Here is a 21100-nt window from a genome sequence, read left to right as displayed (position 1 = left end):
TAATTTCAAAATTTGCAGATAAGAAACTTGGAAGTTGTGAATTATAAGGAGGATAGTGTAGAACTTCAAAAGAACATAGGCAGATTGGTAGAATGGCAGACAAGTGACAGGTGATATTTAATGCAGAGAAGTGTGAAGTGATTCATTTTGATAGGAAGACAAGGAGAGAGAATATAAAAAAGGTACAATTCTAAAGGAGTGTAGGAGCAGAGGCACCTGGGGATATTTTTTTAAATTCATTCACAGGATATGTGCTTTGCTGGCTGGGCCAGCATTTATTGCCCATCCCTAGTTGCCCTTGAAGGTGGTGGTGAGCTGCTTTCTTGAACCGCTACAGACCATGTGGTGTAGTACACCCACAGTGCTGTTAGGAAGGGAGCTCCAGGATTTTGACCCAATGACAGCGACATATGTGCACAAGTAATTGAAGGTGGCAGGACAGATTGAGAAAGTGGTGAATGAAACATACAGACAGGGTCCTCAGTTGATTATTGTGACAAGGCCTGGGCACCACACTTGAAAGGATATGAAAGTACTAGAGAGAGCAGAAAAGATTCATGGGAATGGTATCAGGGATGAGGAACTCCAATCACGGATAGGATGGAGAAGCTGGGGCTGCTCTCCTTGGTGAAGAGAAGATTAAGAGAATATTTGATCATGGTGGATAAGGAGAAACTGTTCCCATTGGCAGAAGAATCCAGAATCAAAGGACACTAATTTAAGATGATTGGTAAAAGAAGCAAAGGCAATATGAGGGAATCTTTTCTCGTGCAGCAAATAGTTGGGAAATGGAATGCACTCCCTGAAACTGTGCTGGAGGCACATTTAATTTGAGTTCTTCAAGAGAATTGGATAAGTACTTGAAGAGAATTTGTAGACTATAGGGAACAGATGGGAGAGTGGGATTAGGTAAATTCCTTTGCAGAAAGCTGACGCACAAAGGGCAGAATGGCCTCTTTCAGTACTGTAAAAATTCTATGGTTCATAAGAGAACATGGGATAAGGGGAGGAGATGTGAGGAGAGAAGGGGAGAGGTGATGGGAGAAACTGAAGGACGATCAGGAAAGTGAGTTTGAGCTTTAATAGCTAAACTCTCTAATTTGCCTGTCACTTGGTTATTCTGTCAATTGTGTTGTTGTCTGTCCCTTTGTTGATCACAATTAGGTTTACTACATTTTGCTATTTTATTTTCTGTTTAAAAACTCACAGAAGAAGCCTCTCCATCTTATCTTGATCCCACTTACCCCCACACCCTCTCCCTCTCTACTATTCTCCTCCTCTCCAATGCATAGTACTCCAACCATGGTCTAACAGGGAGGTCATGGAGTAGTGGTATTGTCACTGGCCAAGTAATCCAGAGACTCAGGGCAATGCTCTGGGGACCTGTATTCAAATCCCACCAGGGCAGATAGTGAAATTGAATTTAATTCAAAATAAAAAAAAAATATGGAATTAAAGTCTAATGACCATAAAATAATTGTCGTAAAAACCCATCTGGTTCTCTAATCCCCTTGAGGGAAGGAAATCTGCTGTCTTTGTCTGGTCTGGCATACATGTGATTCTAGATCACAGCAATGTGGTTGACTCTGAAATGGCCTAGATAGACACACTTCTGTCCCAAACTGCTAAAAGGAATGAAACCAGACGGACCATCCAGCATCGACCTAGGCAGCTGACAACCCTACAGAGTCCTCCTAACATCTGGGGGCTAGTGCCAAAATTGGGAGAGCTGTCTCACAAACTAGTTAAGAAACAGTCAAAGACATAGGCCAGAATTTTGACCTTGATGGGCGGGTGGGCCCCACCAGCTCGGCAGCAGGTGGGCAGCTGAACTCCGCCACCAAAACGGGGCTGGCTGCCATTTTGAGTGGGTGGGCCAATTAAGGCCCGCCCAGCGGGTTGCCCAATGTGAAGCGCTATGCGCTTCCTGTGCGGGGGGGTGGAGGGGTTCCCCATCTGTCAAAGTGCACTCTTTCACGTATGTGCGCAAAAGAGCGCACTGCTCCCTGAGACTAAGTGCTGTCTCAGGGAGAGCGCTGAATGCTTAAAAAAAACTTTAAAAATAGAGAAAGAAAAACATTATTAACATGTCTCCCTCATGTGACACTGTCACATGAGATGGGACAAGTTAATAAATATGAGTGAAACTTTAATAAACTTTTTAAAAACTGAGATGAAACCTCATCCCCCCCCCAGTGGATGAGGTTTTATCTTTTTTCAGAAGCCCGCTGGGGCTCCTGGCCTGCCCGCCAGCCTTAAGGTTGGACGGGCAGGTCTCTCAATGAGCTTAATGATCCTGTCAATGGCCTCAATTGGCCATTGACAGGTCGGCGGGCAAACAGCTGATTTCGCTGTCCGCCCGCCTTCCTAAAAATTTAAATTGACCGGGAGGACATCAGAGGTTCCTCCCGATGTCATCCCACATCATTTTCCCATTGGTGAGCGGGCCCCGCCCCCAAATCGCCGACGGGAAAATTCTGGCTATAGTCATACTCACAGAATCAAACATTACAGATCATGTCCCAGATACTGCCATTGCCATCCTAGCAGGTGGCAGCACAGTCAGGAGAGAATTGCCCTGGGCAACCTCAACATTGACTCCGGACCCCATGAAGTGTCGTGGCATCAGATCAAACATGGGCATACATACTGCACCCTTCCCTCCCCAAGTGGATGATCCATCTCGGCATCCTCATGAGGTCCCCAGCATCACAGATGCCAGTCTTCAGCCAATTCAATTCACTCCACATGATATCAAGAATTGGCTGAAGGCACTGGATGCTTCAAAGGCTATGGGCCCTGACAATATTCTGGCAATAGTACTGAAGACTTGTGCACCAAAACTTGCCGTACCCCTAGCCAAGCTGTTCCAGTACGGCTACAACACTGGCATCTACCTGGCAATGTGGAAAATTGCCAAAGTATTTCCTGTACACAAAAAGCAGGGCAAATCCAACCTGGCCAATTTCTGTCCCATCAGTCTACTCTTGATCATCATCAGTAAAGTAATGGAAGGGATCATCAACAGTGTTAACAAGTAGCACGTGCTTAGCAATAACCTGCTCACTGGTGCTCAGTTTGGGTTCTGCCAGACTCACTCAGCTCCTGGCCTCAATACAGCCTTGGATTAAACATGGACAAAAGAGCTGAATCCCGAGGTGAGGTGAGAGTGACTGCCCTTGACATCAAGGCAGCACTTGACTGAGTGTGGCATCAAGGAGCCCTAGCAAAGCTGGGGTCAGTGACAATCAGGGGTAAAACTCTCTGCTGGTTGGAGTCATCCTGAGCACAAAGGAAGATGGTTGTGGATGTTGGAGGTCAATCATCTTAGTTCCTGGACATCACTGCAGGAGTTCCTCAGGGTAGTGTCCCAGGCCCAACCATCTACTGCTGCTTCATCAAAAACCTTCCTTCAATCATAAGGACAGTAGTGGGGATATTTGCTGCTGATTTGTATAAATGCTCAGCACCATTCACAACTCCTCATACCGAAGCAGTCCATGTCCAAATGCAGCAAGACCTGGACAATATCCAGGTGTGGGCTGACAAGTGTCAAGCAATATGCATGCCACACAAGTGCCAGGCAATGACCATCTCCATCAAGAGAGAATCTAACCATCGCCCCTTGACATTCAATGGCATTACCATCACTGAAACCCCCACTATCAAGGGTTACCATTGACCAGAAACTGAATTGAACAAGCCATATAAATACTGTGGCAGAGGCTAGGAATCCTGCAGCAAGTAACTCACCACCTGACTCCCCAAAGCCTGTCCACCATCTACAAGTCACAAGTCAGGAGTGTGTTGGAATGCTGTCCACATGCCTGGATGAGTGCAGCTCCAACAATGCTCAAGGAGCTTGACACCATTCAGGACAAAGCAGTCCACTTGATTGACACCCCTTCCACAAACATTCACTCTTTCCACCACCGATGCAAAATGCCAGCAGTGTGTACCATCTACTGCAGGAACCCAAAGGCTCCTTAGGTACTTCCAAACCACAACCACTACCATCTAGAGGGACAAAGGCAGCAGACACATGGGAACACCACCACCTGGGAGTTCCATCCTGACTTGGAACTATATTGCCGTTCCTTCACTGTTGCTGGGTCAAAATCCTGGAACTCCCTCCGTAACAGCAATGTGGGTGTACCTACACCACATGGACTGCAGCGGTTCAAGAAGGCAGCTCACTACCACCTTCTCGATGGCAATTAGGAATGGGCAATAAATGCTGGTGTAGCCTGCGATGCCCACATCCCATTAATGAATATAAAAAAAACTAAAGTCTATGCAGGGTCAATATTATTTTTCTGCTTTTGTATTCAATGACCAGGGGGTAGAAAATAAAGCATTCTGGGGGTCCTTTTTATCATCAAAAATACTAATGTTGCCACCTTTAATGACCTCTGAATCTGAACACCAAGGTTCCCCCTACTCCTTTACTTTGTAAAACTGTATTTGTTTTGTATTTGTCCTTTAGTTCAGTGCACAGTCTACAAACCTAATTATCATGTAAGCATGAATCAAATTACATTTTCTCCTTCTGTGTTGTAGTTACTGTCTCATTTGATTATTAAGTTGCCTCATTTTCATCCTGCAGGTCACGTTGGGGCTCCACTACCATGTAATTATCTCAAACTCATCGATGTAGATGAAATGAAGTATTTTTCTGCAAAAGGAGAAGGAGAGGTAGGTAAATGGTTATCTTTCATCATACTCATCCCATTTTTAGGTATTCCATCGTCAATACCATTCAATATTTCAATGGGCAAGTTACAAGGAGAATGAAATTTTTTCAGGAACGAGCAAAGGTTTAGAACTAATTGAATAGCTCTTTCAAAAAGCTGGCACGGGTGTCATGGGCTGAATGGCCACCTTCTGTGATTCTAAGGGGGGCAAACTTTCTATTGTTCTCAAATGGGTATGCAGGGGGTACAGGGAATAATACCAGCACTGGGATGGTATAATATTGGGCCTCTAGCCTTATGACCATGCAGACACCCCAGTAGCTCACCAGAGATGAGGCCTTGAAGATTGGTCCACTGTGCTGTTGAGAGCAGCCCTCCGGCAAGTCCAGCAAGGGAAGAACAACTAGGAAGAGGTCAACTAGGTGGGAGGAAGCAGTGGCCATGATCAGGGTTGGCTTGTAGTTGCCAACAGGGTGGATTGTGGCAGGAATTGGGGAAAGAGATGATGGCAATTAGGTGGGGAGAGACAGGTGCTGAGGTAGTGATCAAGGTTGAGCACCCTGATCGAAGGTGGAGATCAGAAGAGAACTGCCGTTCTTCCCAGCTGCATATGATGGTGGTGGCCTTTAAAGATTGTAAATGCAGTACCTTTTAAAGACTGCATATTAATCCCCAAGTGGGCCTGGTTTTTCTGAAAGTGGTCAACACTTAGCAGCGTTAGGCATGAGCCCAGGAAACCTATTTTTTAGTGTATACAAAACAGGCATTAGGTTCTTTGCATACAGAAACAAGGGACCTTTGAGCAACTTGAATTTGGAAGCAATGTGAAAAATACAGTTGAAATAGTTTTTATTTTGACACATCATTGCAAATGATCATTACTTGTAGATCTGTGTGAAAGGACCAAATGTGTTCAAAGGCTACCTCAAAGACACTGAGAAAACAGCTGAAGCACTGGACAAAGACAGTTGGCTGCATACTGGGGACATTGGAAAATGGTTACCTGTAAGTATTTAGTTTAAATATCATTGTGTAATACAACTGAAGTTGATTTTTTTAATAGCTATATATTTTAGAAATAATAATTTTGAAAATGTTGCCTTTATGAAACAAGATAGACAACCCTGAACATTATTATGAATTCATATCAAAACAGATTTTATACTCCTGTTCACATATCTGTTTATAGAATGATTAATAGTTAAGTCAGTTTGGGACATAGGAATTCTGTCCAGAGATAACTGCACTTGTATTCCATTTTGTAAACATGAATGAGAAGAAATTGGATCTACTGAAATTCTGTATCCAATGACTTAGTGGGGATTGGTTTAGTACATTATGATCTTATGAGGATGATTTTATGAGGAGTAAATGAGAAGTGATTGGGTTATTGGAATTCTGCAGAATGGAAAGAAAAACCATTGGAATGTGACGGCATAAATAAGCAGTCTGGTTGATTAGAATCCTGCTCTTGGACTATTTGTACAGTCGCCTGGAGTTGACCAGCGCACTAAATGGAATGAATGAGTCATATGTATTTGTTATGATCCAGTACTTGCAAATTTATTATTTTGAAGAAGTAATCTATTTTTGAGGGACTAGTCTTAACCTTAACACTTGCTAGTTGAGTGTGTTTCAGTTTAGGGTATTTCAGACAAATGTTATTGGTTGGCTGCAATTGAATCTTCTATGTTAAATTACCAATTCAATATCCAATTGATTAAATATGGAAACATCAAAAACAGTTCCATTCAATTGGTAAGTATCAGAGATACAGGTACTCGAGAGAAAACTCTGCAGTCAGATTACTTTTTTTAAGCTGCCAATTGGCAAAAAGCTGGAAGCAACCATAAAATATTGATTACTGTTTTTAAAAAAATATATATATGAAATTGGTTTGGACTGCAGCCTTGGACCTCACTGCTAATAATTTATTGATTTTAAAATAATAATCCCACAAAAATAAAAGCTTCTAGCTCATAGACTAGTTGATCTGTTACAGTACTTTTTGGTGCTATTGGTTGAAGAAATCTTTGGCCAAAAGCTCGAGAGAATGCCCTGCTCTCTTAACATCCACCTGAATCAGTGGAACAGGCAAATATGTTGGTTTAAAGTCTCTTCCAGCCCAGCCCAAATTGGAGTTAAAAAAGAGGTGCAGATATATCTTGCCTTTCACATCCCCAAGATGTCACTTTAGAGCTAATTAAATACTTTTTAAATGTAATCACTGTCATAATGTAGAAAACATGACAGACAATTTACAGACAGGGAATGTCCCACAAACGGCAATTTTGGAATAACCAGGTAAGCTGTTTTAGTGATGTTGATCGTGGGAGCAATGCGGTCAGCACCAGCAAGATCTCCCCTGAAATGGTGCAATGGGATCTTTTACATCCAACTGAGAAGGCAGGCATATCACCCAAAAGGCAGCACCTCCAACGCTGCAGCACTCCTGCAGTAATGCACCAGAAAGTAAGCACTTAAAAAAAAAAACTTTAATGTCTGAGTAAAGCCATAAGAGAACAACGATATTGTTTACTAATACATTGCATTATATATACATATGTTGTTACAAAATAGTTTAACTTCTATCATTTTGTGAAAGTTCTATGATCTAACATGGCCAGGTATAGGTTGAGACCTGATTTTGGAACATAATGTAAGAAATAGGAGCAGGAGTAAAACTACATGGCCCATCGAGCCTGCTCCACCATTTAGTATGATCATGGCTCATCTTGGGCTTCAACTCCATTTTCCAGCCTGCTCCCCGTATCCCTTGGTTCCCTGAGAGACCAAATATCTGTGTCCCAGCCTTAAATGTATTCAATGATGGAACATCCACAACCCTGTGGAGTAGAGAATTCCAAAGATTCAGAACCCTTTGAGTGAAGTAATTTCCCCTCATCTCATTCCTAAATGATTGGCCCCTTATTATGAGACTGAGCCCCCTTGTTTTAGGTTCCCTGACCAATGGAAACAATTTCTGTGTCTATCCTATCAAGCCCCTTCAGAATTTTCTAGGTTTATGATGAGATTGCTTCTCATTCTTCTAAACTCCAGAGAATATAAACTCAGTTTACTCAGCCTCTCATCATAGGACAACCCCCTCATCCCAGGGACCAATTTAGTGAACCTTCACTTAGCCATGTCCAATGCAAGTATGTCCTTTCTTAAATGTAGGGACCAAAACTGCACGCATTACTCCAGATGCGGGCTCATCAAAACCTTGTACAACCCTAGCAAAACTTCTATATTCTTGTACTTCAATTGCCTTGCAATAAAGACCAACATGCTATTTGCCTTCCTAATTGCTTGCTGCACCTGCAAGGTAACTTTTTATGCTCCTTTTACCAGCACACCCAAGTCTCTTTGAACATCAACACTTACAAGTTTCTCACCTTTTTAAAAAAATATTCTGCTTTTTTTATTCCTAAGGCCTTCACATAACTTCACATTTCCCTTTATTATACTCCATCTGCCATTTTGTTGCCCACTCACTTAACATGTCTACATCTCTTTGCAGCCTCTTTGTCCTCCCCACATCTTACCTTTCCACCTGGTTGTGTATTATCAGCAAACTTATATGCATTACCCTCTTCATCAGAGTCATTAATATAGATTGTAAATAACTGAGGCCCCTGCACTGATTCTTGCGGCACTCCACTATTCACTGCCCACCAACTTGAAAAAGCCTGTTTTCTATTCGTTAGCCAATCTTCTCTCCAATCCTCTATCCACGCTAATATATTACCTTATTTTACCTATTCACCTTTTGTGCAGCACCTTATTGAATGCCTTTTGGAAATCCAGGTGTACTACATCTACTGGTTCTCCATTATCTACCCTACTAGTTACATCCTCAAAAAAATCTAATAACTTGTCAAACAAGATTTCCCTTTAGAAAAACATTTGAATTATCCTTAGTGCATTGTTTAGACTCCCTTAATAATAGATTCCAGCATTTTCCCAACATCTGATAGGCTAACTGGCCTGTAGTTCACTGCTTTCTCTCCCTCCTTTCTTGAAAAACAGTGTAACACTTGCCAACTTCCAATCTAGTGGACCATTCCTGAATCAAAGTAATTTTGGAAAATCATAGCTAGCACATCCACTATCTGTACAGCTATATATATTAGAAGCCTAGGGCGTAGGACAACAGGTCCTGGGAAGTTGCTGGATTTTAATCCTTTAAATTTCTCCAATACTTTGGCCGGGATTTTCCGTGCTCACCAGCGTCAGGTGTGTTTGGTGGTGTGAGCGGACAATATGGTGCAATTGGTTTCACAACAGCGTGAAACCAGTTTACGATTGTCCACTCAGCCCGCCGATGACGAGCTGAGTTCTCTGCCATTGAACGTCGGGAACATCATTGAAACAAATCAGCATATCATTATTAGGCCTGCCCTCTGAGATCGCCCACCCATGTGGGTGGGAAAACACACTGACATCTTTCACAGTAGCACATAAACAACATGCACCTAGCGGACTGCACTTCACTCGGGACTTCAAGGTTTGTTTGCCAATCTTGCTTTGGTCAGAGCTCGGTCTTCAGTGCCAGGCTTCACAGACAGCACCACATCACTTTTAGGGAGGCCTCACAGCAGGTCTCTACCTACCAGATCAGCCATATGTGGGTGGTTTTTCAATGGCTGCAGGGCAAGAGCTTGCTTGGAGAAGGGGGAAAAGTGGCCTCAGGCAAGGAAAGAGACTGCAGGATGAGTGAAGGAGGGTAACACAGTTTGTGTGGGGGCACATGTTGATCTGTGCAAGTGCCTCCTTAGTCTCCAGAGGAGATGAGGCCAGATGACCATGTGAGGGTATGTGTGTGAGAATGGGTGGTGATGTTCCTTGAGCTAGCAGTGAGTGAGATGGGCTTGAGTGTGAGAGTTTAGAGTGATGAGATGGTTACCTTACCCTAGTGGCACGGATGAGATTATTCATCCTGTGTCTGCATTGGATGGCTGGCCTCTTCTGTGCAGTATTGGCACTGATCACAACCGCCTCCCAAGTCTGACTGGTCACACCGCTGCCCATCCTGCGGCCAGGCAGGGGGAAGTGGACATCACGACAGGCCTCCATGGCATCCAAAAGGCATTCCAGTAATGCGTCACTAAACCTGGGGGCTGCAGTCTTTTTGCCTTTTGTGGACATCTTCCCTGCAGTGGTCATAGGCTGGAAGCACTGAGATTAGGCTGGAAGCACTGAGATGTGTGTGTGGGGCTGGACTTTAACTATGGTGCCTGGCATGGCGGGAAAATGAGAGCCCGCCCGCCATTAAAACAGCGTGTTTCCCAGAAATGCATAACTAATATAGTAGGTTTGGGAAGATATGACGTGAAAACCTGCCATTGTGGCCAGCTGGTAAAATGTCAATTTACCTACCTGGTAGTGCACTTAGTGCAAATCTGGGATGATTCCGCCCTTTATTTCTGCTGATATTAATTTCCCTAATTTCCCCTCTCTTTTTAGCCCCTAGGTTACCGTCTATTTCTGGTGTGGAACTTGCATCTTCTCCTGTGAAGACAGACACAAAATATTTGTTCATGCCTCTGCCATTTCCTTGCTCCCTGTGATAATTTCTCCTGTCTGTGCTTCTAAGGGACCATAGTTTACTTTAGCTACTCTCTTCCCTTTCCTTTTTATATACTTATAAAAGCTCTTGCACTCTTTTATTTCTGGCTTGTTTACTTTCATGTTCTACTTTTTCCCTTTTTTTGGTGGCCCTTTTTGCTGGTTTCCAAAACATTCCTAATCCACAGACTTGCTATTGTTTTTTGCAATATTGTAAGTCTCTCCCTTTAATCTAGTACTATTCTGAACTTCCTGAGTGAGCCAGGGTTGAGTCGGTCTTGCTGAGTTTTTGTTCTTCAGTGGAAAGTATTTTTGTTGAACATTTTGAATTGTTTCTTTCCATGTTTCCCACTTCACTTATCTCCATGCCTTTTAGTCAATTTACCCAACTAACCTTAGCCAGTTCTTCCCTTTATAACTATGTAATTGGCTTTGTTTAATTTTAAGATTTTTGTTTGTGTTTGGAATAGGTCACTTTTAAACTTAACATGGAATTGAATGGTATAATGGTCACTATTTCCCAGTGGATCTTTTACTATGACATGACTAATTAACCCTACTTCATTGCACAATACCAGGGGGAGAATTTTCTCCCTGTCGGGGGGTTGTGCGCACAGCCAGTCGCTGCCTGCGATCAGCTGGGCGCTGCCATTTTACGTGAGCAGGCCAATTAAAGCCTGCCCTACGTGACGCGCTCCCTGTGCGGGTGTTGGCTGAGTTGGGGCCTGCGCTCTTTTGCGCAGGAATCTCCGAGGCACAGAGCTGCCTCAGAGATTAGTTTGTTTAAAAAATTTTAAAGGAAAAATACATTTTTAGGACATGTCCCTCAGGTGAAACTGTCACATGAGCTGGGACATGTCTCTGAATTTTATTGAAAAATTTTTCAAACCTTTAAAAACCTTCATGAAACCCATCCCGCCCATGGATGAGGTTCCATGGGCTCTTCACCTGCCCGCCAACCTTAAGGTTGGACGGGCAGCTCAGTTTGTTGATTTTAATTGATAGTTAACTGGCCTTAATAGGCCTTTGACAGTTCAGTGGGCGCGCAGCCGGCTCGGCTGTGTGCCCACTGAACTGCAAATCTGAATGACGCACGGTGGCTTCGGGACGTGCACCTGACGTCACTGCAAGTCATTTTACACCTTGGCAAGCAGGATCCGCCCCCACTCGCCGAGCCGAAGATTCTGCCCTAAATCTAATATAGCTTTATCCTACTTGGTTCCGCTATATACTGCTTGAAGAAACTGTCACAAAAACAATCTACAAACTCATCTTCTAGACCATTCTTGCCAATTTGATTGTCCCAGGCTATATGAAGATTAAAGTTATTACATTTCCTTTGTTACAGGCTTCAATAATTTCTTGTTTAATGCTCTGCCCAATGGTATAACTACCGTTAGGGGGCCCAGAAAGTACTCCCACCAGTGTTTTCTTAGTCTTGCTGTTCCTAATTTTCTACCCATACTGATTCTACTTCATGCTCTTCAGAGGCCAGATCCTTTCTCACTTATGTCATATTTTACCCCACCTCCTTTGTCATTTATGTCTGTCTGTTTTTTGTACGTCCTGATCCACCTTTCCTTTTTCAGGAGTCATTTGTGATTTATAATGCAGTTAATGACACAAGTGTTGTGGGATCATTGTTTTGTTTTATTATACACAGAACGGCACTTTAAAAATCATAGACAGAAAGAAACATATATTCAAACTTGCTCAGGGAGAGTACATTGCACCAGAAAAAATTGAGAATATCTACGTACGGAGTGAGCCTGTGGCCCAAGTGTATGTCCATGGAGATAGTCTGCAAGTAAATATGGATTTTTAATATCTTCAGTAATAAAATGAACTATAACAATTGTACTTGAACGTTTATCAGGTATTTATCTATTTACTATGTCACTTGAGCTAAAAACATTTTAAAATATTTTTTGGTTTATTTGCTTAAATTTTTTCTTTTTCTTTCTGCGCTTCCCATTTGTATTGTATTATATCTTACATTAGTTGCAGCAATACACTATTGTGTTGGGAGACATTAAATATGTCACACTGTTTATTATAGTGAGGCAGCATGGTACTGAGAAAAATTCCAAGGGGAGGATCCACCAAACGTAGTTACATTTTTTTTAAAAGTTAAAGATAGTATTAAACCTAAATAAAAAGCATATAATTGTGCAAGGGTGGATGACAGGTCAGAAGACTGGACAAAATATAAAAAAACAACAAAGAATAACTAAAAGATTAAGGAGGGAAAAAGTAGAGTACAAGAGAAAGCTAGCCAGAAATATAGAAACAATAAGAGTTTCTATAGATATTTTGAAAAGAAAAGAGTGAACAAAATGAGCATTGGTCCTACAAAAAGTGAGTCAGGAGAATTAATGGAAAATAAGGAGATGGCTGATGAATTGAACATTTTGCATCGCTCTTCACTATAGAGGATACAAGTTAAGATCCCAGAAATAGCTGTAAATCAGGAAATGGAATGGAGGGAGAAACTTGAGGAAATTACAATCGCCGAGGAAGTGGTACTGAACGAATTGTTGGAGCTGCGGGATGACAAATCACAGGTCCTGATGGATTTCATCCTAGGATATTAAAAGAAGTGGCTAGTGAGATAGTTGATCCATTGATTTTAATTTTCCAAAATTCTCTAGATGAAGATTCCATTAGATTGGAAACTAGCAAATGTAACTCCTCCCTTCAAAAAGGGAGGGAGGCAGAAAGCGAGAAACTACAGGCCAGTTAGCTTAACACCTGTCATAGGGAAAATGTTAGCTGTTATTAATGATATAGCAGGGCACCTGGATAAATTCAAGGTAATTGGGTATGAGTCAGCATGGTTTTGTGAAAGGGTAATCATGTTTAACCAATTTATTGGATTTCTCTGAAGGAGTCATGCACTGTGGATAAAGGGGAACCAGTGGATGTACTATACTTGGATTTCCAGAAGGCATTTGATAAGGTGCCAAATCAAAGGTTATCGCAGAAAATAAAAGCTCATGGTGTAGAGAGTAACATTTTGGCATGGATAGAAGCTTGGCTAGCTAACAGGAAGCAGAGAGTAGGCATAAATGGGTCACTTTCTGGTTGGCAAGATGTTCTTGTGGCAACCAGTCGTTACCGAGTGCTGGGGCCTCAACTTTTTACAATTTATATAAATGACTTGGATGAAGGGACTGAAGGTATGGTTGATAAATTTGCTGATGACACAAAGATAGGAAAGTGAGTTGCAAAGAGGATACAGATAGATTAAGTAATGGGCAAAGATCTGGCAAATAGAGTATAATGTGAGGAAAATATGAAATTGTCCATTTTGGCAGGAAGAATAAAAAAATAAGCATATTATCTAAATGGTGAGAGATTGCAGAGTCCTGAGATGCAGAGGGATCTGGGTGTCCCAGTTCATGAATCGCAAAAGATTAGTATGCAAGTACAGCAGGTAACTAAGAAAGCTAATAGAATTATATTGTTTATTGTGAGGGCGTTAACACCAAAGTAGAGGTTATGCAGTTCAGACCAGTACTCTTATTTCCCAGTTTTTACTGGGTTTATTTTCGCCTTCTGGGGCTTCAGTTATACAGGGCATTGGTGAGACCACATCTAGAGTATTATGTATCGTATAGGCCTTCTTATTTAAGGAAGGATATAAATGCATTGGAAGCAGTTCAGAGAAGGCTTTTTCAATTAATACCTGGAATGGTGGGTTATTTTGAGGAAAGGTTGGACAGGCTAGGTTTGTATCTGCTGAAGTTTAGAAGAGTAAGAGGCAAATTGATTGAAACATATAAGATCTTAAGCGGTCTTGACAGGGTGGACATAGAGTGGATGTTTCCTTTTGTGGGAGAATCTAGAACTAGGGGTAACTGTTTAAAAATAAGACAGAAAAGAGGAGATTTTTTTTCTGACGGTCGTGGGACTCTATCTTTGCCTCAAAAATATTCAAAGACTCTGCCTCAGCCACCTTTTGAGGAATGTAGATTCTTCTTAAGCAAGGTGGTGGTAAAAGATTATCTGGGATAGGTGGGAATGTGGAGTTGAGGTTACAATCAGATCAGACCTGATCTTTTTGAATGGCAGAGCAGGCTCAAAGGACCGAGTGGCTTACTCTCGCTCCTAATTCATATGTTCGTATGTACTGTGATAGGCAGCTAATGGAGGCAAGACCTTCACAACATGGAGGGAAGAAAGTGGAAAATGAGAAATCAACTTCAAACCAGCCCAAAACAATCTTGCCCACTTTCTAGAAGTTAGAGTAACTTTAGCAGAGTCCTTGAAGCATTTGAGTACTGTGTATGTTTATGGAAAGAGAATTAGAGGGAGAAAAATGGGTTACAATGGTGATCTTTGTGCGTCATGTGGTGAAAATGAGCATTCGTAAGAATGAAATATTATTCTTTTTCACTCAGTTAAATATGTTGTATTGCCCTATTCCTGTGCTTTAATCATAAATCAGTAGAGCTAACTGTAAACCGAAAATCACCCAAAAAGTTCAAGTTATTTAAAATATTTATAACAATCTCCCTTAAAACAAAAAATATATAAATAAAAAAACAAAAAATGAATCACATGGTGTATTGCTGTTTGAAGGATTTTTGTTTTGATGTTACACTCCATTTCACATTTTTATTTTATGATCACAATGTTGCATTTTATTGTAGATTTTCTTCTTGGGTAACACCAGAAAAGTTGGTGAATATCTGAACTTTCATGTTTAGAACTTAATTGCACTGTTGTATTCTGTGTAACATGTATACATGTTTTCTCTGTTTTGGTACAGTCCTTCTTGGTAGGAATTGTTGTTCCAGATCCTGAAGCCACAGAAGCCTGGGCAAGGAAAAGGGGATTTGAGGGATCATATGCAGAACTATGCAAATCAGAGGTATGTTTTTAAAAATGATATCTAGACCATATGCTGTGTTTTGACCTGGACATGATAGAGCCGTCAACACAATTTTACAGGAGCCTAACGCTGTTATACAGGGTTTGTTCTACACTCTTGGTGCATTATGTTAATAGGGTGACCTCTCTTGGTAGGAAAAAAGTACTGCATGATTTCAAAACAAAAACAGAATTACCTGGAAAAACTCAGCAGGTCTGGCAGCATCGGTAGAGAAGAAAAGAGTTGACGTTTCGAGTCCTCATGACCCTTCTATCTCTGCATGATTTCAACCTGTTTAATCAATATCCTGGATAATCCACATTCCTATTTGGGATGCATTTTCAGCTTCTGCTCCTGCCTGCTTTAGATGCTTATTAAAGCACAGTGAAGCTGCCACCCGGGCAGTGGGAAATGGTGAGGAGCTGTAAAGAGATGGGAACACTGTTTTATCTCAAGCAATTCTCATCCCTGCCTTCCCTAAATTTGCCATGAAATTGGTGACAGGAGAAACTACGCCACGAGATCTGCTGTGTTATATTTTTGATGTGGTGTGAGCTAAACAAAATAGATGCCACACTACAAAAAATAGTAAATTGTTTTTGCACATGCAAAGCTGGTATTCTGGTAATATATGAATTACGATTCATCTTAAAATATATTTCTTTGAATAACGTAACTTAAGAAATCAGAGCAGCTTTGATTTATTCTCTATGCAAGAGTTAATTTCTCCGATCAGGTAAAGTGATGATTCATTTGGACGTTCTGTGTTACTTAATAGAATGTATTGTTTACATTTAGGGTTTGAAAAAAGCTATTATGGAGGACATGGTGAAACTGGGGCAACAGGCTGGCCTTTATTCATTTGAACAGGTAAGGCAATATAAGCTGAAATTCTCCTCTTATTGACTATGGGGAAATTTCAGCTGTAGAATGATATGCAAAGATTGTTTTGAGTTTGAAATATTTTCTTTAAAAATTTGCTTTGTATTTGCTACTATAATTTATTTTGATAGTATCTTTTTAACAGGGAATTACAGATCAGTGAGCCCAACATCAGTAGTAGGGAAAATGCTACAGTCTATTATAAAGGATACGATACCAGGATACTTGGAAAATATCAATGGGATTAGACAATGTCAACATGGATTTATGAAAGGGGGATCATGTTTGACAAACCTCCTGGACTTTTTTTTTTTGAGGACATAACTAGTAGAATAGATAAAGGGAGAGCCAGTGGATGTGGTATATTTGGATTTTCGGAAAGCTTTGGGTAAGTCCCACAAGAGGTTAGTGTGCAAAATTAAAGCATATGGGATTGGCGGTAATATATTGGCATAGATTGAGAATTGGTTAGCAGACAGGACAAAGTAGGAATAAATGGGTCTTTTTTGGAGTGGCAGGCGGTGACTAGTGAGGTACCACAGGGATCAGTGCTTGGGCCCCAGCTATTCACAATATATATCAACAATTTGGGTGAGGGAACCAAATGTAATATTTCCAAGTTTGCTGATGACACAAAACTAGGTGGGAATGCGAGTGGTGAGGAGGATGTTTAGAGGCTTCAAGATGATTTAGACAAGTTGAGTGAGTAGGTAAATACATAGCAGATGCAGTATGATGTGGATAAGTGTGAAGTTATCCATTTCAGTAGGAAAAACAAAATGGCACAATATTATTTAAATGGTAAAACAAAAACAGAATTACCTGGAAAAACTCAGCAGGTCTGGCAGCATCGGCGGAGAAGAAATCAGTTAACGTTTCGAGCCTTCATGGCCCTTCGGCAGAACTGAACAGATGAGTTTAATGTTAAGGCACAATTCTTAGCACAAATTACTGAGACAGTGGTCCCTAGGTGAGTTTAGAAAGAAGAAGAAAATATATTTAAAACTTACCTTGCTTCTAACTTCAAAATGCTAGGCTTTTGGATGATAGGATGGTGAATGTGGGTTAGTTGATTGGGCAAGCAATTAAGTTAATTTATTAATTTAACAATTATTTAAATGTTTTTAAAATTGTAATGATCTTGTGAAACACATCTTTTTATCAAGCAAGTTTTTAACAGGTCAAAAATTTATGCTGAGTGATCCAAAGGTCTGCCAATTTTTTTTCTACAACCATCTGACAAAAATACAAAGCTCTGTAAACAGAGATAAAAAGACTTGTAATATAACTTCAGACTTTCTATTTTTAAAAATACAGGCAGAAAACAGTAAATGCACTCCAATTTTCCCTCACTCATGACATGTGCAGTAAATTAATGGGAGCAGTTAAAAAATGGGAGGAGTACACAAACTATAGCCTTGGTTAGTCCCATAACTCAAGTAACTTCAAACTAAAAGCAGTAGTAAACATTTGCTTGAGCTGCCATAGGTGGTGATCACAAGCTGTGTAAATAATTGTAGGTCATTTAGCTTACCTTTTATTAAATCCCTTTCTTGTGATCCAATTTCTATGATGTTCCAAATAAAAACTATTACTGGGGTCCAATAAAAATGCTGGTCTAGCTAGTGATGCCCATGTCCCATGAAAGAATTTGAGTCTTTGATAAGTATAAAATCAGACACCCTAACCCAAAATGGTTTTTAAATCCGCAATGGAAACCAATTTTAATGGTCCATTCTTGAAATGCTTACTTTATCTATTTGAGACCTGAACATCTGTTGCAAAATGCCCTCATTACACCACCATTCTCTGATCCATATTTAATCCTAGAAAGCTTTTATTTTTAAGCACAGAATTAATCATCATGGAATGAATAATGTTATCAAACTCAAAGAAGATGAAGCCCTTGACTGGATGGATTGCATACAAACATTTTAAAATAATCTAAGGAGAAGATAGCAGCAGCACTATTGCACATTCATTAGAAAAAGTTACAGTGCCAGAGAACTGGCAATTGGCTATTTTTATTGTATCTCCCTTCTTAAATATAGTTATATGTGCAGGGAACTATAGACCAGTCAGCTTAACATCAATAATAAGAAAAATAATAGAATCCCAACTAAAGGAGAGAATAGCACAACATCTAGAAATCAAAAATATATGAATAGTCAACATGGATTTCCAAAGGGAAAGTCTCGCTTGACCAACTGCATTGAATTCTTTAAAGAGCTAACAGATGCAGTGGTTGTAATATATTTAGGGTCTATAGATAGAGTTATTCTAGATTGCAGACTTCCAAAAGGATAAAGTACCACATAATGCACTAACGAATAAGGTCAGTGCATGCGGAATCAGAACAAATAGCTGAATGGACTTCTAGCTGGCTATAAGACTGAAAGGGGAGAAAGGGTAGCTTTTCAGAGGGCAGAAGGCAGGAAGTGGCATCAGAAATGATCAATGTCAGGATCATTGTTATTCACCATTCATATTACCACTTAGATTTTGGAATCAAAAACACAATTTCTAAATTTGAAGACAACACCAAATTGTGAGGGATAGTCAACATTGTGGAGGACTGCAAGAAGACATTAATAAACTTGCAGAATGGGCATATAATTGTCTAATAAGTGGATAAGTGTGAGGTATTACATTTTGGTAAGAAAAATAAAGAGGTCACACATTACTTGGGAATATAAAACTAAATGGGATAATCACTAAAAGTTGTTCTGCAGATCAACATGGCCATAACAAAAGCAAACCAAACACTAGGATTTACTTCTCGAGGAATAGAATTGAAAAATTAGAAGTTATGCTAAACTTGTGGGGTCTAACCAAGGTTTGATACAAGAAGTACTGTGTCAGTTCTGGCCGGCATATTATAAAAAGGATTCGGAGGGACTAGGAAGGTGCAAAGAAAAAAATTACGAGGACGATACCAGAACTGCACATCGATGAAGGATGGACAGCTTGGGCCTCATTTTCCTTGAAAAGGCAAGGCTGGGGTTGGATGAAAAGTGGAGTGGCGGTGGAGGATGGCAATGACATAATAGGGATTTTTAAAAGTATGAAAGGCTTTGATAGAGACAGAATTTTTCCACTTGTGGACAAGAGCAAATGTGAAGGCCATCAATTTAATGTGGTGACTATTAAATCAAATAAGGGGCAGGATTTTCCCTGCAGGCTTCTGGACCCTGCCATCAAGCTTAAATAGGGGTCAGAAACAGTCACTCGCCTGTCCTTTTCCCGGAACTGGCCAATTAAACCCAGAGGATGGGCTCACTGTCCAAATAAAGACAGCGGGCCCAGCTTTGAAGCAGCAGCAGGATGCCATGCCCTGGTAAGTGAGAGAGAGGGTGCCCAAAAATGCAGGCATCCTCTTTCCAACTTTTTGAAAATGTGAAATGAAAAATAGATGGAGCGGTTGGTCACTGTGAGGTCAGGGAGAAAGCCTCTGCACAGAGTGGCCTGCAACAGCAGCTGAAACCAGGAAGACAGGGGAGTGTTTTGGAGTGATAGCACCCTGGCTTGTCACCAGGAGGCCACTTCCAGACAGGTGAAGGGCCCAACAGCAGCTCTGAAGAAGGGTCATGCGGACTCAGGGCATCGGCTGTTTTTCTCTCCGCAGTAGGGCCTGCTGAGTTTTTCCAGCATTTTGTTTTTCTAGCAGGTCTTCCACATCTCTCAAGCTAGGAGAAAATTGGGAGATCTGAAGGTGGTAAAAGAAAACTTTAAAAATAGAGTGACTACATGAATAAATTGTCTGTTTGAACATTGTGATTTCTTGATTTCTAGGTAAAAGCCATCTATCTCCACTATGAAATGTTCTCTGTCCAAAACAGCCTGTTGACTCCAACACTAAAGGCTAAGAGGCCAGAGATGAGAAATTACTTCCGGAAACAAATTGAAGAGCTTTATGCTAATACTTCTATATGAAAATATTTGGAAGATGTCTCATGAAGAACATTCCTATTCTCATGTACTGATTATTTTTTGTGAAGTAATCATGACGTATAAATATAAAATATATTCTTTGGCAATATTCAGAAACCTATTAATTTTCTTCAGTCAACTGGAAGGTGTCTTGCTTAACAATAAGAACTCTTGTGTATAATAAAGTTTTGCGCTTTTTTAAAGCTGCAGTATGCTAGAGACAATTTTATATGTTCTTCAGCAGTGATATTTGCTTTGTTTATATGAGGATGACTAATAGCTTAAAATTGAAATGTACATATTTTGTAAAATTGAAAAATAAAAGTTAGGTTAAGGGTTCAGCACCTCTAAATGTCATTGATTATATTTGTAGATATAAAAATAAAATCAAAATACTGCAGATGCTGGAAATCTGAAATAAAAACAAAATGCTGGAAAAACTCAGCAGGTCTGACAGCATCTGCAGAGATAGAAATAGAGTTAATGTTTTGAGTTGGTATTGCTCGAGAGCTCTGAAGAATAATCATACGGACCAAAATGTTAACTTTGTTTCTTTCTCCACAGATGCTGCCATACCTGATTAGTTTTTTCAGCATTTTCAGTTTTTATTTGTTAGATATAAATATGTATATAACTCTATCTAAACATTTAATTTCCTTAACCTGGATGCATTCATAATTACATGAAGCAGATTTTGTAAGTTTATTTTTCCTCTAAACAAGCATTATCCTTTTCAGGTCTGCAGTAGCAATTTTGCATCAAAACCAAAAGTATATTTTATCATTCAGATAATTGTGAATACTATATATTCATGAGAATTCAGCATTAGAGATTTTCAGAAAATTTGTGAGTAATTTAGTGATTGTAAAGATTGAGTGCAGTATAAGGAAAATTCGTATTATTTGGCTTGAGGGTGTGTAGTTAGAATTAATTTGTTACTGTAGTCAGGCACTTAGTTTAGGCTTCTGCTTTGTTATGATCAAAACCATATTGTGGGGGAAAATAGGAATCTTTTTGGTTGTTCATTATGATAGAGCTGTAAAGTGGAATCAAGAACTGGGCTTACATTGCATCTACCTACAGGAAATCAATTTTCGCACCAATGTAATTTGAAAAGACAGGTAAATGCAGTGTGGAAAAAAAAAGT

General features: G+C 40.3%; 1 protein-coding gene across 3 annotated transcripts in view; it reads left to right on the top strand.

The window, feature by feature from the left end:
• The window catches only part of LOC144685941 (long-chain-fatty-acid--CoA ligase 6-like), a 104447-nt gene extending 84155 nt beyond the window's left edge, over positions 1-20292 (top strand). For all 3 annotated transcript variants that reach the window (XM_078550997.1, XM_078550996.1, XM_078550998.1), the window contains exons 16-21: positions 4607-4695; positions 5583-5699; positions 11929-12072; positions 15040-15141; positions 15940-16011; positions 19816-20292. In XM_078550997.1, coding sequence (XP_078407123.1) covers positions 4607-4695; positions 5583-5699; positions 11929-12072; positions 15040-15141; positions 15940-16011; positions 19816-19956 — 665 coding nt within the window. In that variant the 3' untranslated portion in view covers positions 19957-20292. The remainder of the gene's footprint in view (positions 1-4606; positions 4696-5582; positions 5700-11928; positions 12073-15039; positions 15142-15939; positions 16012-19815) is intronic.
• The last annotated feature ends 808 nt before the right edge of the window (positions 20293-21100 follow it).

This window comes from Cetorhinus maximus, chromosome 10 (assembly GCF_964194155.1).
Source record: "Cetorhinus maximus chromosome 10, sCetMax3.hap1.1, whole genome shotgun sequence".
Classification (NCBI taxonomy): domain Eukaryota; kingdom Metazoa; phylum Chordata; class Chondrichthyes; order Lamniformes; family Cetorhinidae; genus Cetorhinus; species Cetorhinus maximus.
The sequence above is the reverse complement of the archived record's forward strand: the minus strand, read 5'-3'. Positions and strand labels throughout refer to the sequence as shown.